Genomic DNA, 25,552 nt, shown 5'->3' on the forward strand with positions numbered 1-25,552 from the left:
CCAGCTAACTACAGTACCCTGCCTTAGCCACAAGGTGTTGTTTGGATATTTAATACAATATCAATCTATTACACTCCTTCCTTTTACAATAATGATCCCATATACAATAATGAAGTTATCCCTCTGTTAAACCAGTAACATTGACCATTCTGCAACTAAGGTAAGTAACATGTATTTATACTTTTAGTAATGTCCAATGTTTTCAAAACTAACAATTAACTTTTTTTCTTATTCCCAACAGGAAAATGTTCTTCCCTCACTAAGGAAGATGTTGACTACTCTGTCCCTGCATCAACAAGTCGAAGGGATTATTCTGCCCTTGTTCACCGACTTTTGTTCTAAACTATACCTTCACAGGTTCAGTCTTTTGGGTGGATTGTGCAATCTTTCAGGATTTCAGCCAGTAAAAGTCCTTGCACTGGTTTTACTGGTGTTCTTGGCACAGAAGTTGCAGGTTTGTCTTTGGACTTGTATGAGGGTTGGAATGTCTCTACAGAATCCTCCAGTATCGGTGTCGCGGCTGACATGGTATTTAGCTAGAGCTGGTATGTTGGCTACTACAACCGGTGTCCTCAGGCTTTCACGAAGTCCAGGTAAGAACTCACTGGCGTTTGGTGTTCCCCACCCTCCCCCGATCAAGAATATATATTTTTCGTAGTCATTGTATACTTTTTGTAAGAGCTATTGAAACCTGAAGTTTGAAGATGTTGGCTGCATGTGTATACATTTCGAACGCGCCCACAACCAGCACCCGCCTTGAGAAGGCTTCCTTTTCGGTTTCGCCTCGGATACACAGCGGTTAGTTCAACGCGCTGCGTTAACTTTATACTCGGTTAATATGGGTAAATAAGGACTGCGCAACATCACTTTTTTACTCACAATGAGACCAATATTGGATTTACAGAATACTTCGTTGAATTTGAACGGCCGAATGTCCAATCTAAAAAGAATTTCAGCTCATTTTTACGAGCAGTCTACGTTTGACTGCGTTTTATGAGTCGGGTAGGTTGACCGCAGTTGAAAAACTATGCTGATAATATATAGGCAATTGGGAAACAATTAATTTGTCGTTTTGTGACATTCGGGAGATCTCACATCATTTCCGACTACTTTACCACGAGGGAGGATTATGGGTAAGTCCCTGCTATTCCGTTGGATAATTTCGAAAGCTGTCTTCATCACCCATTGCTAACATTCAAAACCCGTACTTCTCCTTTCTGTCCCACCATCTATTTCTACTTTCCTCTCTGCCATCCCCACTGTGCCTTTATCTCTCCCCATAGGCTGTATTACGAGACTCTTCCTCAGGTGGCGTGTCTTCAAACTGATTGCACTAGCGCTGTCCATCTGGGCTATGCTGCTGCTCCACAGGTGGGTGAAACAGGAGGGGTGGAATCACACTGGATGAATATGACTTAGAATATCATATTGTAGCTTTGAAACATGGACACACGGACAGACTGATACAGGCAGAATGTCACCTTCTGCAGATATCTGCTGAATCCCACCAGCCCATCTGACTTGCACAGGGCATTCCTCCAGTCGAGACACATCCGCTTCTACCCCATCGTCACACAGCCTTGCTGCAGCTGTCTCCAATCAGCCAACCCCACACCTAGACCCAACCCGGGACCCAGTCACAAAAGACTAGGTTCTCTCTCCTCCAGATCCAGACGTGGAGCCAGAGGAAACCCCTGCCAATGCTCTTGTCCCAGTCCCAGCTGCAGACCAATCCTTCTGCTACTGGCCATCAAGTCCCACCCTGCCCACTCTGCCCGTCGGGCTGCTATTCGAGCCACCTGGGGCAGAGAGAGGGTGTTGAAAGGAGAGAGGGTGAGCAGAGTGTTTCTGCTGGGTCTGGGGGGAGAGGAAGGTGACTCTGGGGTGAGGAAGGAGAGCGAAAGGTACGGGGACATCCTTCAGTGGATGTTCCAAGAATCCTTTTTCAACGTGACCCTGAAAGAGGTCCTGTTCTGGAACTGGTTCCAGCAAGAGTGTTCACGAACAGTCCTCTACGTTCTAAAGGGGGATGACGATGTTTATGTGGACGTGGAGAGAGTAGTGGGGCTGCTACAGGGCAGGGAGAGAGCAGTGATGAGAAGAGACAGTGGAGAGATGAGGGAACAGACAGGAAGAGGCGAAGAGGCATCAGTAGGGGATCGGACAGGGACGGAAAGCGAGCACTGGGGAAAGATATTAATAAGGAGTGGGAGAGCGATGGAGAGTAGGGCTAAGATGACAAGAGAGAGTGGACAAGGGACAGAGAGACTAAATGAAACTGAAACAAATAAGGCAAGAACAGTGGCGTCTCCCCAGCCTCTTTACATGGGGCATATCTTTGTGGACACCCACCCTGTACGTATTTGGTGGAATAAGTACTATGTCCCCTACTCCCTATACACTGGTCCCTACCCTCCTTATGCTGGTGGCGGGGGCTATCTTCTCTGCAGAGAGGCGCTGGCCCTCCTCCACCAGGCCTCCACCAAGCTGTCTCTCTTTCCCATCGATGATGTTTATGTTGGTCTAGTCGCACAGGTAAGTTATTGGATTCTGTAGATTTTTGACCAAAATGGCACCCCTTTTTTTACGTAATAATTTAAACGGAGCCAAGCATTTCAGACCCAGTGTACACCCTGTATTAAAAACGGTGGACAAATTTCTATTCGCATAGCAAGAAACATGTTAATGCTAGGTCGGATTACAGTCATTGCGCATAGTTATCTTAATGTAAACTGCTTCTTCATGTTCACAGTGATTACAGTGATTACCTTTAAAATGATTAGTGTTTTTTCTATTGGAATATAGTCTGATCAATTACAGAGGTACAGTAGGACCATTGCATAGACCAGTGGTTTTGAAATCTGTCCTCATGGACAAGTAGATGCTTCGTTTAGTTGTAACCTCGAACCTCCTCATCTGATTCACCTAATCAAGGTAGTCATAATGAATTAACAAATTAAATCAGCTGTTCTAGCTCTGGAAAAATAAAAGAACATGGAATGTTTGGTGGTCCCAAGGAGAGGTTTGATAACCCCTGGATAATGTATTCAATTCATGAAGTGCTTGTCATGACAACACATTCTATTGTTGTAACCCCATGGTAGCCAAAAATCCTGGCAGGAGGTATAAATTAAATATCAAATAATAAAGATATGAATAGCATACAAATTATTTTGGAGAAAACTTCTTCACGATAGTTAGAGGCGGTACCAAAAATGTTTTGTTACAAAGTACTAAAATATTTTCATTGCCATGATGTCCAGCACATTTTCTGTCATCGTCATGAGGGCTTTTTTAAATCTTACATGCTCACATAAGTTGAAAACCAATCTGCACTTCACTTAACCTAATGATTCAATCAAGAAACTGGCATTCTGGAACCAGAAACTCTGATTTGGTTAAGAGAAGCCGGATATGTTAAATTTGTTGAGTATATTTCTGCAATACTCCTCTGGTAAATATATTTCTGCAATACCCCCCATTTTGGAACACCTTATGGTTATTGATTGAAGAGTACTTTTTTACAATAGTTTTAAGTTCCTCTCAGCGAGTGTGTAATCTTCACTTAGTTGTTTCATTTTAATTAATGCTTTGGGGATTGCTTTTTTTCCAGTTTCATCCAGAAAATCTGATGATAAAAATTATGAATTCTGGTTCCAGTAATGTCATGCTATCACAGCTGTTTGGATAAGTATATCATACAAGGTGTACATTGGGTCTCTTATGCAATACATAATTTAAACTGATTTCATAAATTGATTTAATACATATGGTTTATTGATTATATTGATATTTGTCATTCTGCTGGTCTTCACTCTCTCTTCAGGCAGCCAACATATCAGCCACACACCACCCTGGCTTCTTGCCTGTGGAATACTCCTTCTATCGCCACCCATGTAACTATTTCAACAGGTATAAGTATTATTTTATTTCCATATGAACTGAATATCTAGCAACATGCCAAGGACAGAATGTTCAATAGCTGTGCGCAAAATGTGTGTGTGAATGCACTGAACATGGAATGCATCATGTTGAGTAAGTAATGTTCAGTATATGTGTTGAATGCAGAAAAGTTGGGTTAACTTTCTTCCGAAAAAAGTAAACCCAGTTCTATCTTGTCACCACCTCAGCTTCATGGTCCTCCACAAGCTTCTGCCAGATGACATGCTCCATCTCTGGAGCTTCCTCCAGACCCAGGGACATTCATGTAGGGAACCCAGGATGGACTAATAATACCAGAGGGCAATTATTTTCTGGGTGGATATAAGCCTCCCTTGGTGGAGCCAAAATCTAAGGATGAAGTTTGCCCTAAGACTCTGATCAAGGCTCACATTCATCTTTTTCCCACTGATGGTCTTCTGTCGTATCATGAGGTTGGTGGAACTGTATTCTGACCCATGTAATATATGATTCCAAAAAAAGATTTAATGTTTCAAATGTAATTGGTGAAGTGAGTGCACAATTGTATTACACGTATCAAAGATGGCAGTTCTCCAGACATTTGAGGTTGCAAGAGCTAAGATGCATGCAGAGAGGCTGGGGAGGAAGTAAGATGAGCGTGTTTCTCAAACTACCTCTCTGTTATAATTCAACACTGGGATTTGGGGAATGTTTTAAGACTACTAAGCCCACAATGTTATCAGTGGACACATTCCAATATCTTCCTTCCTGTGTATTGTCTGTTTAACACTTGGACTGCCAAGCCTTTCAAACGAACATTAGCTACCAGAGCCGAATGCCATTTTTTGTCATTAGCATACAAATCAGCCATATTTGTATACACATTCTCCTCCGCAGCATCAACATCCAGCCAGAGCGTTTGTTCATCTACTAGGTTGTCATCAAACTATATACAGCAAAATAGTCAAAAAAAATTATGAATTACAGATTTTGTTTGTTTGAAATGGTTAATGAACTTGAAAAAATACAAGAATGTGTTTGCATTGAAGGGCTTATCATCAATAAATTATCAATAAAACGACCAAAAAAGAATACATAGAACGATTAATTCTAAGAACACAAGCTATAGTATTTTCGTTTATTTATTACGCCCTACAAATGTACAAAATGAAAATTACTCAACACTTAAATTATTCAAAAATAAATCCCTTATAATTTCGTTTTCATTTTGATCTCATTTTGGTGATGTACAAGGTAAAATTACAGACATTAGTTGACCAGTTTGTGACAATCAGAGGATATCGGCATGCATAGCCATACATAAGCCTAAAGCATGGTTGCTTGATTTTAACGCTAATGCATAGCTCTAGTCTCCTAGATTACTGGCATATACGATTTGTCTATAGGTGACATTAGTTTTCAAAAAACTGAGAGCAGTTATTAGAAAAAGATAAGGTCCAAAATGAATAGGCTATGTGCACTGCGCATCTTTGCAGGTCTCTTCCAGGGGTTGTGGTGGGGCTATCTAGTTGATTTTAATGCCAATGCATAGCTCTAGTGGTAAGGAATATCGTTGGTATTTTGTTTTGTGAGAAACAATTTAGCCTAATACATTTGTAGAATATTAATCTTCAGTAAAATAAGCAGATAAAATTCAAAGGGACCTGATAAGATGTGCGATTTAGTTTATCTTTCTCTTGTAATATAAAAACAGTAATGTGTAATACATTGTTGAATTGGTCATTGGTAAACAATATCCATATTTCATTTTGTGAATAATTAATTAGCATAATACATCTGTAGACTTTCATTTTAGATTTACATTTGATGAATTAGCCTACACAATAAGGTGAATCTTCTATTGAAAAACGGTAATGTGTGATAAGTAGCTTATATAATTTGTATTATGTTTCAATAATAGCCTAATTAAGTTTATGAATGGTCATGGAAATCTTGTTTCATTTGTATGTTAAGTCAAATTCAACCAGGGCTCTGATCATTCACCTGGGAGTATTGTGCATTCATCCATTGAGATCCTGCATTCAGTGAGGAGTGATTAGCGCCTGGGTACCATTTGGGTACCAACGCTAAGTGCCATGGGCTGTTGGTGGATAAAGTTGGAAAACGGGGTAAAAAACAAGTAAATAGTCTGTAAATAGTTTTCTGTTTGTCAGTGTAGAATTGGGACAATGGAACAATGTAATACAGTGGAGAGAACAAGTATTTGATACACTGCCGATTCTGCAGGTTTTCCCACTTACAAAGCATTTAGAATTTAGTCTGTAATTTTTATCATAGGTACTCTTCATCTGTGAGTGACGGAATCTAAAACAAAAATCTAGAAAATCACATTGTATGATTTTTAAGTAATTAAATTGCTTTGTATTGCATGACATAAATATTTGATACATCAGAAAAGCAGAACTTAATATTTGGTTCAGAAACCTTTGTTTGCAATTACAGAGATCATAGGTTTCCTGTAGTTCTTGACCAGGTTTGCATACACTGCAGCATGGATTTTGGCCCACTCCTCCATACAGACTTTCTCCAGATCCTTCAGGTTTCGGGGCTGTCGCTGGGCAATACAGACTTTCAGCTCCCTCCAAAGATTTTCTATTGGGTTGAGGTCTGGAGACTGGCTAGGCAACTCCAGGACCTTGAGATGCTTCTTACGGAGCCACTCCTTAGTTGCCCTGGCTGTGTGTTTCAGGTCGTTGTCATCCTGGAAGACCCAGCAGAGTCTGTGTGATTGAGTGTGTGGACAGGTGTATTTTATAGAGGTAACGAGTTCAAACAGGTGCAGTTAATACAGGTAATGAGTGGAGAACAGGATGGCTTCTTAAGAAAAAACTAATAGGTCTGTGAGAGACGGAATTCTTACTGGTTGGTAGATTCAGTCTCTCAGTTGAAGTGTACCTTTGATAAATAGTACAGACCTCTATATGCTTTGTAAGTAAGAAACACTGCCGATTTCGCAGGTTATCAAATACTTGTTCTCCCCACTGTATATGCCTATTTAGGAAAAGTCATGGAAGGAGGAGGATGTAGCTTTCAAAATGGTAGTTTTATTTTAATTACAAACTCAAATGCCAATTCACGTAGGCATTTGGCGGTCCTAGAGTTAAAGCATTTACCAAGCCTAAAAAACAAATGCATTGCATTTGGACTAGGACACTGAAGAAGAAATGTGTGTAAATAGAACTGCAGCAACAAGTAGTATTCAAATGATATCTTATAAGGCACATATATTACATGTCATTGTATTTATGGTGCATAGGATATACAGCTCCGGAAAAGATTAGGAGACCACTGCACCTTTTTCTTTCCTTTCCAAAAAAGTCGAAAATGAAGGTTTTGAGTGAGGAACAGAATGGTTAAAATTAAGAGACCTCTGCAAACTGAATGCTTCTGTTCCTCACTCAGAACTGTCCTTTTCAACTTTTTTGGAAAGGAAAGAAAAAGTGCAGTGGTCTCTTAATTTTTTCCGGAGCTGTACATCTAAATGAATATACTACAAAATAAAGGCTCATTGAATATGTATTAAATAAACAGAATTTATATTTTTCAATTCCTTCAAGGTTATGGGCTGGTTTCACAGACACGGATTAAGCCTAGTCTAGGACAAAAAAATCAAGTTCAATCGAAAACTTAATTGAGTTTGTTAGATTAAGCCTAATCTAGGACTAAAACAACAAGCTCAATGATGTTTTCTATTGAACTAGTAGGAACTGCAAAGTTGAGGTTGGCATGTTGGTGAGCAGCCCCTTTTAAACAATCCATGTGATGTTCTGCTTTATTAGTGCAGTGTGAGGGTAGAAAGAAGCAGAATGGCTTTAGGGTAAAAAATATATTTTTTAAATATGTATTTATTGTATTGTACATTGTACATGTTGTACATTTTTTATTCAAATTTTTTGAGATGCTGGATTTTTGATTTCCATTAACTGTAGGGCATAATCATCAAGATTGAAACAAAAAAGTATTGAAACGTTTCACTTTGTGTAATGAATCTAGTATATATGAGGATGTCACTTTTTGATTTGAATTACGGAAGAAAATGGAAAAAACTTTTCCACGATATTGTAAAACTTTTTGTTTTGTCAATTTAGTTTTATTAACTGTGAATCCAGACTGAATTTATTGTGTGAATCCAGACGTTTGTTGGAAATGTGAAGATATCAGATACAGATAAATTTAATCTAATCATACTGTTATTGTAGAGCATTTTTGTGCAGCTGTACATTTTAAATACCTTAATTGTGTTCTTTTAAAGCAGGTTAGTTTGTAAATTATATTTTTATGACAATTGAACATTCATTCACCAGAACTATTTTTGGCTGCATACAAATGCGCATCCTAACATGCAAAATTGGTAAAGGTAAAATGGCTTCTGTTGTCAAATGAAAATGCTGCACCCCTCCTCTCTACCTCAATCCAACCCCCTCTCTGTACACACTTGCTGTGTCCTCTGTGCCCTCTGTGGTAATGGGCAGTGGGGAACCATCAGGGCCCTCTATACCCTCATGGAGGTCCTAAGGATAGATAGAAATTTGTATATATTTTTATATACACTGAACAAAATTATAAAAGCAAACTTTTGTTTTTGCCTGGATTTTTCATGAGCTGAACTCAAAGACCTAAGACTTTCTCTATGTACACAAAAGGCCAATTTCTCTCAAATATTGTTCACAAATCTGTCTAAATCTGTGTTAGTTTGCACTTCTCCTTGGCCAAGATAATCCATCCACCTCACATGTGGCATGTTTATTGCAAAGGTTTGCCTGAGGCTGGCCACAATAAAAGGCCACTCTAAAATGTGCAGTTTCACTGTATTGGGGGGATCCGAGGGGGGGGTCCGAAAACCAGTCAGTATCTGGTGTGACCACCATTTGCCTCACGCAGTGCAACACATCTCCTTCGCATACAGTTGATCAGGTTGTTGATTGTGGCCTGTGGAATGTTGGTCCACTCCTCTTCAATGGCTATTGGCAGGACCTGGAACACGCTGTTGTATTACGCCGATCCAGAGCGTCCCAAACATGCTCAATGGGTGAAATGGCGAGTATGCTGTGAGTATGGTGTGTAATAATTTTCATTGATTTCATATTTTTTGTCTTAATTGTAATGATCTTCCTATTGAATTTCTTCAGTTTGTGTTGGAAAAAGAAGGGTTAATATCCAAGAGAAAAAAATATCCAATCAGTATTTTTCTTTGGTATTATCTTGGTAGAAATTATCTAGGTGTGCTCAGCGCTCATTGGCTGGTGCCTTCAATTCAAAGCCTGAGGGCCTAGTCAATGAGCGCTGAGCAAACCTAGATCATTTCTACCAAGATAATTGACAGTGACGTCATATAGAGCACCATTTTGGACCAATAACAAATTGTCTTGTAATTGTTGGGGACAATTGTATGACACCTCAAGGCCTTAGTATACATCAATACAGAGCCACTAGCAAGCCTTTTCTTGTTTTCTCATGCTTGAGCCCGCTTGAGCCTAGCTAGCTATCTTTTTGCACTGCAGTGAGGGCATTGTACACAAGGATGGTGCTAGCCTGACTGTGAGCCCTGCCTTTGATCTCAATAAAGTTTTGGATTTAAAATTAAAAGACAAGCTACGTGAACCTGCCAATATCCATTTCAAAAGGAAGGACATGAGAATGGACTTTTTAAATTATAATCATAATGGTGAGTGGACTTTTTTTCATCTACAGGTTGCCTTTTGTTGCTATTGATTTACACCGATCAACCATAACATTATGACCACCTGCCTAATATTGTGTAGGTCCCCCTTTTGTCGGCAAAACAGCCCTGACCCATCGAGCCATGGACTCCACTAGACCTCTGAAGGTGTGCTGTGGTGTCTGGCACCAAGACGTTAGCAGCAGATATCGTGGAAAACACTGTCAGATTTAGGTCCTCCCATTATGCTAATTTCTGAATGGATCCTTCTCAAATTTTCCCAATATTTTGCCAAGACAGTCGAGGACAAGCTACAGGTCCTTCTGTCCTCAATATGAGATAACAACAACCACTCATTGCACTGACCATGGGAACAATAATTCATCACTCTCTCTTAACAATTAAACTGTTTGGGAAAATAATATGGTTAAATGTTTTATCAATTAAAACTCAATTAATATACAGATGATCACATGAGATGTTATGTCTACTCTTCATCAGGTTAATGTGAAATAACATTTTATGAAAATATCCCTACACAGATCCTTTAAGTCCTGGAAGTTGTGAGGTGGGGCCTCCATGGATTGGATATGTTTGTCCAGCACATCCCACAGATGCTTGACTGGATTGAGATCTGGGGAATTTGGAGGCCAAGTCAACACCTTGAACAGGTTGTGTTCTTCAAACCATTCCTGAACCATTTTTGTTTTGTGGCATGGCACATAAACCTGCTGAGGAGGCCAATGCCGTAGGGGAATACTGTTGTCATGAAAGGATGCACATTGCAACAATGCTTAGGTAGGTGGTACGTGTCAAAGTAACATCCACATGAATTGCAGGACCCAAGGTTTCCCAGCAGGACATTGCCCAAAGCATCACACTGCCTCCGCTGGTTTGCCTCCTTCCCGTAGTGCATCCTGGTGCCATCTGTTCTCTATGCAACTGGCCATCCACGTGATGTAAAAGAAAACGTGATTCATCATACCAGGCCGCCTTCTTCCATTGCTCCGTGGTCCAGTTCTGATGGTCACATGCCCACTGTTGGCGCTTTCGGCAGTGGACAGGGGTCAGCATGGGCACCCTGACTGGTCTGAGGCTACGCAGCCCCATAAGCAACAAACTGCAATGCACTGTATTTTCTGACACCTTTCTAGAAGTATGAACTCAGTGGTTTCCTCTGTTTCTATTATTATAGTTATTACCTAGTTATTTCCATCCTCCAAAATAAAGTGCTACCTGAAATTCAATAAAAACTGAAAGTATTGAAGTTTTTATATTGTTCTTGGTTGTTATATCAGTCATCACCTCTTCTAGGAAGAACAGGAACAGAAATGAAAGAAGTGCACAGAAAGGGTGTTTCTGAGAATTACAGGAAATGGTGGTCTGAATGCATAGACAGTGACACACAGTGTGGTTACCATGTGTTATTTCTTTGTTTCTGTTGTTTCCTGCAAATAACGTACTTATTACTATAAACTGAAATAATGCCACAATCAGTGTCTAAGTGCATAAGTCAACTGTCAAAAAGAGTCTGCACAAACTTGTCCAAAATGAGAAGTCAGGAAAGAAGAACCCTCTGCTAAAAAAGAACATGTTAAAACAAGCTATAACAGGAGTGCAGTGCAGAAATAACTGAGAAAAGGCGTCACGCACATGCTGATAACTAGAAAATGAACACAATGCCTTAACATGTACATAGATGTCATCACTGCTAAAACTGCTCTGTACCCATATTATTACAGGGTTTTTTTTACAATCGCTAGGACCCATTTCTCAATACTTACTGTAGGTCACATTTTCAAAACTATTCATACAGTTCTCCCAACTAACTTTTAGCTTGGCACAGCAGGTAATTACCCATCCAAAATTCACTAAAACTTCCAAAACACTTCATACATGTCTAAAATCAACTAATTCTTTCAAAACACTTGTTAAAGTTGTCACCCAACAAGCACACGTTGTCACTCATAAAACAATGACTGAAAAAACACAACAGGTTGCATTACACAATGTTTTTTCTTATGTAGAATGTCTTAACAAAACAAGAATGACACCCCACTACTGTTTAGAATTCCCTGCAATATGTTACAGGAATTAATCAGACATGATACCATATGCTTCAGTATGTATTATGCAATTTTTTGGCACTGAGTGATTCCAAAATACAAAACAATGTATATACACCATCTACCGATACAGATAGAGTAGCAACACCAGTCAACCCTGACTTCTGCAGTTGGCCACACGTTCTCATCCAGATCACATCTTATGTCATCTTGTGCAATACACCTAGGAAATTAGATTTTTGCAATGTTCCGAAGATGAAAATAAGCAACTCTTGAGACATATTTTATATGTTCTTCAAAGGAGAGGTCAGGGTAAAGGGTAACGCCAAAGTATCTTACAGTTTTTTGGATACGACCATGCAGCCGTCGAGGTTCACAGTGAGATCTGCTAACAAAGCTCTTTTTTTCTTGGGTCCTAAAACAAGCATTTCTGTTTTTCTTGAGTTTAAAAGCAAGACATTTTCTATCATCCACTTTCTAATATCTGAAACGCATGCTTCCAAAGTAGCACATTTTGGGGCTTCTCCATGCTTCATTAGTTGTCAGTTATAATCACCAACATTTTAAGAAATAAACACTTGAAATACACTCACCTAAAGGATTATTAGGAACACCTGTTCAATTTCTCATTAATGCAATTATCTAATCAACCAATCACATGGCAGTTGCTTCAATGCATTTAGGGGTGTGGTCCTGGTCAAGACAATCTCCTGAACTCCAAACTGAATGTCAGAATGGGAAAGAAAGGTGATTTAAGCAATTTTGAGCGTGGCATGGTTGTTGGTGCCAGACGGGCCGGTCTGAGTATTTCACAATCTGCTCAGTTACTGGGATTTTCGCGCACAACCATTTCTAGGGTTTACAAAGAATGGTGTGAAAAGGGAAAAACATCCAGTATGCGGCAGTCCTGTGGGCGAAAATGCCTTGCTGATGCTAGAGGTCAGAGGAGAATGGGCTGACTTATTCAAGGTGATAGAAGATCAACTTTAACTGAAATAACCACTCGTTACAACCGAGGTATGCAGCAAAGCATTTGTGAAGCCACAACACGCACAACCTTGAGGCGGATGGGCTACAACAGCAGAAGACCCCACCGGGTACCACTCATCTCCACTACAAATAGGAAAAAGAGGCTACAATTTGCACGAGCTCACCAAAATTGGACAGTTGAAGACTGGAAGAATGTTGCCTGGTCTGATGATTCTCGATTTCTGTTGAGACATTCAGATGGTAGAGTCAGAATTTGGCGTAAACAGAATGAGAACATGGATCCATCATGCCTTGTTACCACTGTGCAGGCTGGTGGTGGTGGTGTAATGGTGTGGGGGATGTTTTCTTGGCACACTTTAGGCCCCTTAGTGTCAATTGGGCACCGTTTAAATGCCACGGCCTACCTGAGCATTGTTTCTGACCATGTCCATCCCTTTATGACCACCATGTACCCATCCTCTGATGGCTACTTCCAGCAGGATAATGCACCATGTCACAAAGCTTGAATCATTTCAAATTGGTTTCTTGAACATGACAATGAGTTCACTGTACTGAAATGGCCCCCACAGTCACCAGATCTCAACCCAATAGAGCATCTTTGGGATGTGGTGGAACGGGAGCTTCGTGCCCTGGATGTGCATCCCACAAATCTCCATCAACTGCAAGATGCTATCCTATCAATATGGGCCAACATTTCTCAAGAATGCTTTCAGCACCTTGTTGAATCAATGCCACGTAGAATTAAGGCAGTTCTGAAGGCAAAAGGGGGTCCAGTGGCGACGAGAGCCCACCTGGCAAGACAGCAAGGGTGGACAGTATCAAGCCTACTGGTCACCTTCACGCCCCTGGGCCAGGCTACAGCTAATTATATACCGTGCTGTAGAGATGAGTTTTTAGTAACATTGGCTGATCTAGCTCCTTAAGTAATTTTGTTGGAATTGGGTCTAACTGGTAATTTGTGGGTTTAGAACTCATTAAACATTTTATGAATGGGTCGAGCGATACGGTATCAAAAAATGTAAGTGTCCCCATTGACACCTGGTCAGGGAGGTTCAGGACATTTTTTGGACAACTGAGATTTTGAGGACCATAACTATTTAAGGAGTCAGTTATTTGTTTTCTAATGGTGATGATCTTTTCATCAAAGTAGTTCATGTATTCAATACAACTAAAGTGAAGACCCACTTCTTTTTTAACTTTGCAACTGTATCAAAGAGATATTTTGGATTGTTTTTGTTTGCCTCAGTCCGGTTGGAGAAATAAGCTGATCGAGCAAGTGTGGGGATATTCGGTATTGTAGTGTACTGTCTATCCAGGCTAGTCTGAATTCTTCCAACTTGGTGGAGTGCCACTTTCGCTCCAATTTTCTGGAGGCTTGCTTAAGTGCTCTAGTACTGTCTGTGTACCAGGGAGCAAGTTTCTTGTTGCGTATTTCTTTTGTTTTTAGTGGTGCAACCGTATCTAAAGTATTTCACAGTGTTGAGTTCAGATCCTTGATTTGATTGTTTGCAGATTTATTTACTCTGTCGTTGATGAGCGAACTTGTAAGAATATCAAGGAATCTAGTGTGTTGGACCTGAGACATGTTGGATAAAACCCATTGAGTCAATTATGGAATCAAAGGCTTTTTGAAGAAGATCATTGGACTTTTCCATATGAATATTGAAATCGCCAACATTTTGAATACTATCTGCCATGACTAAAAGGTTAGTTTTCTGGAAACTTATTGAGGAACATTGTGTATGGCCTGGGGGCCTGTAAATTGTAGCTATGTAAATGATTTATTAGCCTGGTTAATGTTCATGAGAAAATCAGTGATGTGTTTGAGAGTTGGTATAGGCTTATACATACAATGCAAAGGTCAGATTTCCTGTTCAGAACAATGGATGCAGACCATGCAGGGAGCGCGTGGGAATCAGAACGAGGAGGTAAAGGGCGAAGAAGAGGTGGAAGGACAGCTGTCTCTGATGAGATTAGGGCTACGCTAATTGATCATGTTATTAACCATGGGTCAACCATGAGGGAGGCTGGACTGAGAGTCCAGCCCAACTTCAGTCGATTTACAGTGGCATCTATAATTCAAACCTTTAGAAATGAAAACAGGAATGAAACTACCTAATGGATACTTCAGCATTACTGTATAGTACAGTGTTACATACACTGCGTGCACAATTATTATTAAGTCAATATTCTAATCATATAATTTTTTCTATGTGCATTTTCCAACTCCAAACCAAAAAAAACTAGAAAGCTCATTGGATAGAATAATTTTCAGGTGATATGTATTTGTGAAATGAGGGAGGGTGTGGCAACAGTGAATACCACCTTATATCAAGGTGTGCATAATTATTAGGCAGCTTCATAACCTCAGGTAAAATGGGCCAAAAAAGAGATTTAACTGACACTGAAAAGTCATTAACTTTAAAATGCCTTTCAGACGGATGCAACACTCTTGAAATAACTAAACTATTGAGGCGTGACCAGCGGACATTCCAGTGTTTTGTTGTGAATAGTCAACTGGGGTGCAAAAAATTAATGGAGAAGAAAATATTTAAATTAACTGCAAAAGACTTGAGAATAATTCAACTTGAAGCTACCAGGAACCCATTATCTTCCAGTGCCACCATATTCCAGAACTGCAACCTACCAAGAGTGTCCAGAAGTACATTGTGTCAAGTGCTAAGAGATATGGCCATGGTCAAGAAGGCTGAAAGAAGACCACCACTGAATAAGATTCACACGTTGAAGGGTATAGATTGGGCAAAGAAATACCTGAAAACAGAATTTTTTATGGACCAGATGGATTATTAATGGACACAGGGCATCACTTCGAGTCAGGCACCAGCAAAGTGGAGGAGGGGGTACTGGTATTGGCTGCTATTATTAAGGATGAGGTAGTTGGACCTTTACGGGTTGAAAAGGTCCAAAAACTGTCCAACTCAGTTCCCATACCTACTGCCTGTTTCTGGAAGATACTTTCTTCAAGCAGTGGTACAGGAAGAAGTCCTCAGCATTCAAGAAGGCCATGTTCTTTATGCAGGACAATGATCCATCACATGCATCCAAGTACTCCACTGCTTGGCTAGCAAGCAAGGGCCTCAAAGATGCCCGAATAATGACCTGGCCCTCCTCCTTACCTGACTTAAATCCTATTGTGAACTTGTGGACCCTTTTCAAACATGAGATTTACAGTCAGGGAAGACAATACACCTCTTTGAACAGCATTTGGGAAGCTGTGGTTGCTGCTTCAGCGAAAGTTGATCATGAACAGATCAACTCTGATCAGAATCTGACAGACTGCATAGATGAGATCTATTCTGCAAGTTGCCATGGTATAAATGGAACTAGTCATGGATGCAAATAGCAGCTGATAATGTTAGCTATTCGCAAAAGGCAGACTCTTACCTGCTGTATTGTCTGCTGCTTTCTCACTGTCAGATCGATAGGGAACTGTGTGGAGTTGTTAATGCACATTTTCAGTCCTGGTGAGTTTGTGTGTGAGGCCACATGGTCAGACATGTAAGAATACATTCAAAAAGTTGAAGCCATTGCCTTATAAATAACAGTCCTCCCTACAGCCCAGCTGCCTGAACTTGCGGTGTTGTTGCCATATAGTTGCAGACAGTGTGCTTCCCAGCTGTCAGCTCCCCCTGCTGTCCATAAGGTGCCTCTGCACCCCTTTCGTTTCAAACCCTTCCACCAGCCTTTGGGCCACGCCTCCTCATTTACAAACCCAATTCCAAAAAAGCTGGGACACTGTACAAATTGTGCGTAAAAAGGAATGGAATAATTTACAAACCTCATAAACTTATATTTAATTCACAATAGAATTTAGATAACATATCGAATGTTGAAAGTGAGACATTTTGTAATGTCATGCCAAATATTGGCTCATTTTGGATTTCATGAGAGCTACACATTCCAAAAAAGTTGGAACAGGTAGCAATAAGAGGCCGGAAAAGTTAAATGTACAAATAAGGAACAGCTGGAGGACCAATTTGCTATTTATTATGTTAATTGGCAACATTATTGGGTATAAAAAGAGCCTCTCAGAGTGGCAGTGTCTCTCAGAAGTCAAGATGGGCAGAGGATCACCAATTCCCCCAATGCTGTGGCAAAAATAGTGGAGCAATATCAGAAAGGAGTTTCTCAGAGAAAAATTGTTTCTCTGAGAAACAATTTTTGAAGTTGTCATCATCTACAGTGCATAATATCATCCAAAGATTCAGAAAATCTGGAACAATCTCTGTGCGTAAGGGTCAGGGCCGGAAAACCATACTGGATGCCAGTGATCTTCGGGCCCTCAGACGGCACTGCATAACATACAGGAATGATACTGTTATGGAAATCACAACATGGGCTCAGGAATACTTCCAGAAAACATTGCGTAAGGGTCAGGGCCGGAAAACCATACTGGATGCCAGTGATCTTCGGGCCCTCAGACGGCACTGCATAACATACAGGAATGATACTGTTATGGAAATCACAACATGGGCTCAGGAATACTTCCAGAAAACATTGTCGGTGAACACAATCCACTGTGCCATTCGCCGTTGCCGGCTAAAACTCTATAGGTCAAAAAAGAAGCCGTATCTAAACAGGATCCAGAAGCGCAGGTGTTTTCTCTGGGCCAAGGATCATTTAAAATGGACTGTGGCAAAGTGGAAAAGTGTTCTGTGGTCAGACTAATCAAAATTTGAAGTTCATTTTGGAAAATTGAGACGCCATGTCATTCGGACTAAAGAGGACAAGGACAACCCAAGTTGTTATCAGCGCTCAGTTCAGAAGCCTGCATCTCTGATGGTAAGGGGTTGCATGAGTGCGTGTGGCATGGGCAGCCTACACATCTGGAAAGGCACCATCAATGCTGACAGTTATATCCAAGTTCTAGAACAACATATGCTCCCATCCAGACGTTGTCTCTTTCAGGGAAGACCTTGCATGACAATGCCAGACCACATACTGCATCAATTACAATGTCATGGCTGCATAGAAGAAGGATCCGGGTACTGAAATGGCCAGGCTGCAGTCCAGATCTTTCACCCATAGAAAATATTTGGCGCATCATAAAGAGGAAGGTGCGACAAAGAAGACTTAAGACAGTTGAGCATCTAGAAGCCTGTATTAGTCAAGAATGGGACAACATTCCTATTCATAAACTTGAGCAACTTGTCTCCTCAGTCCCTAGACGTTTGCAGTCTGTTATAAGAAGAAGAGGGTATGCCACACAATGGTAAACATGGCCATGTCCCGACTTTTTTGAGAAATTTTAAATCAACTTATTTTTCCCTTAAAGTTATACATTCTCAGTTTAAACATTTTATATGTCGTCTATGTTGTATTCTGAAGAAAACATAGAAATGTGAAACTTCCACATCATTGCATTCTGTTTTTATTCACAATTGTAGTGTCCCAACTTTTTTGGAATCGGGTTTGTACATTGACAAGTGTCAAGTTACAATGAAAAGCCAAATGTTAAATCTAAATTGAAAAGTTGAATCTTCAAATGTCAAACAGCAATTGACAAATGTAAAATTCAAAAGATAAAATTGAAAATGATAAAGTGCAACGACTAAAATATATATTTTGTTTTTCTATTTGAGATTTACATTTAAGCTTTTCCATTTTCCATTTTGAGTTTCATATTTGATTTTTCTCTCAATCAATAAAAGATTTAAAATATTTCAGTTTAAGCATTTATATTTAAGCTGTGCATTTTAAATTAGACTTTTTAAATGTATTTATGGCATGATTTTTCCTAGTAGTGTAGTAAAATAATAATATTTTTAATTTGATCTTGCTTCGTTTTCTCTTTGGACTTTCAATTTGAATTAAGAATAAATATTTCCTCCATAATTTACTGCACTGCATTGTAGGAGTGGATGGCAAAAGTACTGTATTACAACTACCTGTCAAACTGTCAAACTGTTGTTCTATACTGCACACACTGTTTTTGAATATTCTACAGAGTGCAAAGTCTATGACATCGTGGAGGACGAGCCAATAGGGTTTTGGCCAACAATGCCATTAAAATTAGATAAGAGAGAGATAAGAGACTACATAATAAATGATGCAGCAGTGTTCCACAACATCGATGCAGTTAGCCTGTCGACATTGCAACGCGTCCTCCAGCGGCACAGAATAACAATGAAACAAGTGTACAAGGTGGCATTTGAGAGAAACTCTGAAAGAGTCAAAGATCTGCAATGTGACCATGTATGTATGTATGCAACACCACTTCCAGTACTTCAACTATTGGACTGTACCATGTTCACTGATCTGTATATTATTTTGTCTGTTACAGAGAATATTGGAGATGGATGCTCATGTAATTCTCCATGAATATATTTATGTGGATGTGGTTGGTTTCAACCTCACCAAAACCAGGTGCGGGGGGAGGAATGTAATTGGACAGAGGGCCATTATTAATGTCTCTGGACAGCTTGGGGTAAATGTGACCATGTGTGCTGCCTTCACACACAAGTGTCCACCACCACCATGCCACACTTGGTCTTTATAACACTAAATATTTATCGCATTGGTGTTTACTGTGTTTCAACCCCTCAACACATTTAATTTCACACTAGAACATTGTATGGAACTTTACATTTCAGATTATGAAGGCCAGAAGAGCTTTAGGTTTTAAACAACAGTGTGTACATGAAATATATTATTGTGCACAAACTGTTTGCCATTTGATGCAAATACTTGATATTGAAATGTGTTTATGGTATTTTGAATGCTGTGTTTCATCTTGCAAGAGATATGAGGCATTTTGTTTGTGCAATTTTTGGATTTGTGTGTAGAGTAAAAAATCTGAACTAGTTTCAGAAAATGTGTGTAAGTAGTTGGAAAAAACTGTAAGAACTAAGGGTATGCAGACTTTAGAACAGGGTTCCCTTCATTTTTTTTCTTTGCTGCCATGTTTTGTTTTATGATTGTGCCATTCTGTTATGATGTGAATCCCATTAGAAATAAAATACTTGTTTTGCCTGCTCACTCATGTTTTATTTACAATTGGTACATACACAGAACAACATTATAAACACAACACTTTTGTTTTTGCCTCCATTTATCATGAGCTGAACTCAAAGATCTAAGACTTTCTCTATGTACACAAAAGGCTTATTTCCCTCAAATATTGTTCACAAATCTGTCTAAATCTGTGTTAGTGAGCACTTCTCCTTTGCCGAGATAATCCATCCACCTCACAGGTGTGGCATATCAAGATGCTGATTAGACAGCATTATTATTGAACAGGTTTGCCTTAGGCTGGCCACAATAAAAGGCCACTCTAAAATGTGCAGTTTCATCACACAGTACAATGCCACAGATGTCGCTAGTTTTGAGGGAGCGTGCAATTGGCATGCTGACTGCAAGGATGTCCACCAGAGCTGTTTCCCATGAATTGAAAGTTCACTCTGTGTGCCGTGATTTCGACCACTGGTGTTGTGGCACACAGTGCTGTCTTAGGGTTATACAACACAGAAAGGCTCCAACATTTGGACTCTGAGATAAAGTTGTAACGTTAGTTAACTCTTCTTCCTCAATTAGCACACTCAACGTAATGAATTCATACCCATACATGACACCTAGCATTGGGCCGTGTGTCAAAACAGGATTTCCCCAAACTGACCAATGGCGAACATCAGTGGGCATAACTTAATATTCAGGAACCCCCATTTAAACTGACCAATGGTGAACATCAGTGGGGGTGACTTAATATTCAGGAACCCCCATATTAAGTAACGCCCCCGACTTGTGGTCTGCAGATACTGTATACCTTATTGAGAAACTGTAAAGTTAAAATAACCTTAGATTTATTCATGTATTGAAACTATAAAACTATTATCAGTATCTAAATTACAGTACTGTAACAGTGAAGTGTATGCAGGACTCATGCGCTGGAAGAATGGAGGACGTTCAATAAAAATAAATAAAATAGAAAAAAACAGCAACTAAATCACAAGAAAAAAACTGAACAGAACAATGCTAGGTATGGGTAAAACCAAAACAAAGAGACAAAGAACAATGGAAAAGCTGGAACTTTAATAGGATCCGTGATGAGGGAAACAGATGCGGGCAATAATCAAAAGAATTCGGATTACGTGATGAAATGAGGAAGAGATGGTGCAGAGCCAGAAAGTGAAGTATACACCTGGTCAAAACCTTTTATAGAAATTCACATAGTTTGTTTTATTGAAATAAAAGTATACAGGTGCTGGTCATAAAATTTGAAAATCATCAAAAAGCTGATTTATTTCAGTAATTCCATTCAAAAAGTGAAACTTTTTATATTATATTCATTCCTCACACACAGACTGATATATTTCAAATGTATATTTCTTTTAATTGTGATGATAATAACTGACAATTAATGAAAATCCCAAATTCAGTATCTCTGAAAATTTGAATATTACTTAAGACCAATACAAAAAAAGGATTTTTAGAAATGTTGGCCAACTGAAAAGTATGAACATGAAAAATATGAGCATGTACAGCACTTAATACTTATTTGGGGCTCCTTTTGCCTGAATTACTGCAGCAATGCGGTGTGACATGGAGTCGATCAGTCTGTGGCACTGCTCAGGTGTTATGAGAGCCCAGGTTGCTCTGATAGTGGCCTTCAGCTCTTCTGCATTGTTGGGTCTGGTGTATCGCATCTTCCTCTTCACAATACCCCATAGATTTTCTATAGGGTTAACGTCAGGCGAGTTTGCTGGCCAATTACGAACAGGGATACCATGGTCCTTAAACCAGGTACTGGTAGGTTTGGCACTGTGTGCAGGTGCCAAGTCCTGTTGGAAAATGAAATCTGCATCTCCATAAAGTTGGTCAGCAGCAGGAAGTGCTCTAAAACTTCCTGGTAGACGGCTGCGTTGACCTTGGACCTCAGAAAACACAGTGGATCATTACCAGCAGATGACATGGCACCCCAAACCATCACTGACTGTGGAAACTTTACACTGGACTTCAAGCAACGTGGATTCTGTGCCTCTCCTCTCTTCCTCCAGATTCTGGGACCTTGATTTCCAAAGGAAATGCAAAATGTACTTTCATCAGAGAACATTACTCAGCAGCAGTCCAGTTCATTTTGTCTTTTGCCCAGGCGAGACACTTCTGACGGTGTGTCTTGTTCAAAAGTGGCTTGACACAAGGAATGCGACAGCTGAAACCCATGTCTGTGCGTGGTGGTTCTTGAAGCACTGACTCCAGCTGCAGTCCACTCTTTGTGCATCACCCCCACATTTTTGAATGGGTTTTGTTTCACAATCCTCTCCAGAGTGCGGTTATCCCTATTGCTTGTACACTTTTTTCTACCACATCTTTTCCTTCCCTTCGCCTCTCTATTAATGTGCTTGGACGCAGAGCTCTGTGAACAGCCAGCCTCTTTATGGCCTTTTATGTCTTGCCCTCCTTGTGCAAGGTGTCAATGGTCGTCTTTTGGACAGCTGTCAAGTCAGCAATCTTCCCCATGATTGTGTTGCCTACAGAACTAGACTGAGAGACCATATAAAGGCCTTTGCAGGTGTTTTGGGTTAATTAGCTGATTAGAGTGTGAACCTTTTCACAATATTCAAATTTTCTGAGAAACTGAATTTGGGGTTTTCATTAGTTGTCAGTTATAATCACCAACATTTTAAGAAATAAACACTTGAAATACACTCACCTAAAGGATTATTAGGAACACCTGTTCAATTTCTCATTAATGCAATTATCTAATCAACCAATCACATGGCAGTTGCTTCAATGTATTTAGGGGTGTGGTCCTGGTCAAGACAATCTCCTGAACTCCAAACTGAATGTCAGAATGGGAAAGAAAGGTGATTTAAGCAATTTTGAGCGTGGCATGGTTGTTGGTGCCAGACGGGCCGGTCTGAATATTTCACAATCTGCTCAGTTACTGGGATCCAGTATGCGGCATCCAGTATGCGGCAGTCCTGTGGGCAAAAATGCCTTGTTGATGCTAGAGGTCAGAGGAGAATGGGCCGACTGATTCAAGCTGATAGAAGAGCAACTTTGACTGAAATAACCACTTGTTACAACCGAGGTATGCAGCAAACATTTGTGAAGCCACAACACACACAACCTTGAGGTGGATGGGCTACAACAACAGAAGACCCCACCGGGTACCACTCATCTCCACTACTAATAAGAAAAAGAGGCTACAATTTGCACGAGCTCACCAAAATTGGACAGTTGAAGACTGGAAGAATGTTGCCTGGTTGGATGAGTCTCGATTTCTGTTGAGACATTCAGATGGTAGAGTCAGAATTTGTCATAAATAGAATGAGAACATGGATCCATCATGCCTTGTTACCACTGTGCAGGCTGGTGGTGGTGGTGTAATGGTTTGGGGGATGTTTTCTTGGCACACCTTAGGCCCCTTAGTGCTGGTCGGGCATCGTTTAAATGCCACAGCCTACCTGAGCATTGTTTCTGACCATGTCCATCCCTTTATGACCACCATGTACCCATCCTCTGATGGCTACTTCCAGCAGGATAATGCACCATGTCACAAAGCTCGAATCATTTCAAATTGGTTTCTTGAACATGACAATGAGTTCACTGTACTGAAATGGCCCCCACAGTCACCAGATCTCAACCCAATAGAGCATCTTTGGGAAGTGGTGGAACGGGAGCTTCGTGCCCTGGATGTGCATCCCACTAATCTCCATCAACTGCAAGATGCTATCCTATCAATATGGGCCAAAATTTCTAAAGAATGCTTTCAGCACCTTGTTGAATCAATGCCACGTAGAATGAAGGCAGTTCTGAAGGCGAAAGGGGGTCAAACACAATATTAGTATGGTGTTCCTAACAATCCTTTAGGTGAGTGTATATCAGTCTGTGTGGAATGAATGTATACATTATACAAGTTTCACTTTTTGAATGGAATTACTGAAATAAATCAACTTTTTGATGATATTCTAATTTTATGACCAGCACCTGTAGAACAAATAAACAAATAGACAAAAAATACATTATGGAATATTTTTGAATGATCAGAGTAGACACCTTTTTGTAGACATAAAAGCCTAAAATATAGGTGGCATTCTTACTACAACTGAAATGAAATATTGTTCAGAACGTTTTTCCTAACAGTGTTGCAGCAGTTTTCACAAATGAGGTTCAATTTGTTTGCTTAGCTCTCACACTTCTGGCCAGTTCATTTGATGGGGCTTGTTTGGAGACTGTGCTGACCGTTACATAATTTGAAGCCTACCGCTTGTTGTGGAACTTTCCAAATAATGCTTAAGAGGGTGTAGTAACACAATCTGTTCCAACACTGATTTTATAAAGACAGCAGGTTTGTAAGTAATCAACAAAAGTTGGGACACCTGTAGGAATTGTTAGCATCAACTTTTAAAATGATATTGCTGCAGAACAGCTGTCTGTTTTTAACCCATTACTTGTTCATTGAAAAAGGCCTTTTTGAAAACTCTTAATTTAACATGATTTTTAGTTTTTTAGTAACCTAAACTAATGGGTTAAACTTTTTGTTTAACCCATGCAAATCTAAATAGAAGGTTGCTGTTCAATGATCCAGTAGTTCTACTATCTTCTACCACTGTAAGAACTCAAACACGTAGCTTTTTTGATAGGTGTTTGGCTACAACCAAATACATGTGTCTCAAAATGCCACAAGGTAGGTTACTAAAATAGGCAAAGGCATAAGGTAGGCAAGGTAGCCAGAGATGTTTATCCACAAACATTAATCAGGATCACATATGTAATTTATTTACGCTCAGCATGGAAGTTGTTAGTTCTGCGATTATATATTTTAGTGGAAATGCAACTAGCAATAAAATGAATGTCTTGTTTAGGGTAGCAACAACAAATAATAACTTGCCATGCTATAAGCAGGGTTATCAGGTAGATTTGTACCACACAGCGTCTAGGGATCAATTTGAGAATAGGGTCAGAGGAGATGCACGGCTTTCTTATAGATATTCCAATTTCCAACTTGGAACTGCACCGATTGTTCTGACGTATGAGTACTAACGTGCTGTTACACCCTGTTCACACATAAATGGCATGCCATCACTGAAAGCGTAAGTGCTCCTTTAATGGCAGGATTCACACACAAGTGAATGTTCATTTTGACAGCCCTGTATAATATTTGGGATTTAACCTCAAATCATGACAAAACACAAAAGGCCCATTCAAAGAAGGAAAACGTATTTTAATAGTATAACACTACATTTGCAAACATTGGCATTACTGCAATAATTTATAAACAAAGAAACCTCTTCCACACAAGTAACATGATAGTTTAAACCTTCTTGCACCCTGAATAAACAGTTAGGCCAGGATTCAATCTGAAAATGCATTGAAATGTAATACAAATTTCCATTTAGCTGACTTCTGCAGCATGTATACTACCGTTCAAAAGTTTGGGGTCACTTAGAAATGTCCTAAAAACAAATTTTGGTCAATTAAAATAACATATAATTAATCAGAAATACAGTGTAGATTTTTTATGGAATATCTACATAGACCTACAGAGGCCCATTATCAGCAACCGTTAGTCCTGTTGCCAATTGTTATTTGGCTAATTGATAATTTGCAATTATGTTAGCACAGCTGAAAACAGTCGTGTTGATTAAAGAGGGCAATAAAACTGGCCTTTTTTTTGACTAGTTCAGTATCAGCAATTCAATTACAGGCACAAAAAAAATTCAAAAAGAAGTGTTATGGACAGACAAATCTAAGTTAGTCAAATATGGTGGAGGCAATTTGATGGTCAAGAAGTGCTTTGGTGGTGGTAAAAGTGGGATATTTGTACAGGTTAAAAGAGAACTCTTATCACTCCATTTTGCAACACCATGCCATACCCTGTGGACAGCGCTTGATTGGAGTGATTTTCCCTCAACAACAGGACATGACTCAAAGCACAGTTCCAACCTATGCA

The 25,552-nt window shown here is 39.8% G+C and overlaps 1 protein-coding gene across 2 annotated transcripts; it reads left to right on the plus strand.

The window, feature by feature from the left end:
* The first annotated feature begins 358 nt into the window (after nucleotides 1-358).
* Nucleotides 359-6,124, plus strand: LOC105031420 (N-acetyllactosaminide beta-1,3-N-acetylglucosaminyltransferase 3-like). Of its 2 annotated transcripts, none has more exons than XM_010905829.5 (5): nucleotides 359-593; nucleotides 1,284-1,371; nucleotides 1,491-2,535; nucleotides 3,827-3,912; nucleotides 4,131-6,124. In XM_010905829.5, the coding sequence occupies exons 1-5, from the start codon at nucleotides 473-475 to the stop codon at nucleotides 4,228-4,230; spliced, it is 1,440 nt and encodes a 479-aa protein (XP_010904131.1). In that variant the 5' UTR covers nucleotides 359-472; the 3' UTR covers nucleotides 4,231-6,124. The 2 variants fall into 2 exon arrangements, with proteins under 2 accessions (XP_010904131.1, XP_010904132.2); XM_010905830.4 differs by lacking the exon at nucleotides 359-593 and adding an exon at nucleotides 615-1,133.
* The last annotated feature ends 19,428 nt before the right edge of the window (nucleotides 6,125-25,552 follow it).

Source organism: Esox lucius, chromosome 24, assembly GCF_011004845.1.
Source record: "Esox lucius isolate fEsoLuc1 chromosome 24, fEsoLuc1.pri, whole genome shotgun sequence".
NCBI classification, from domain to species: domain Eukaryota; kingdom Metazoa; phylum Chordata; class Actinopteri; order Esociformes; family Esocidae; genus Esox; species Esox lucius.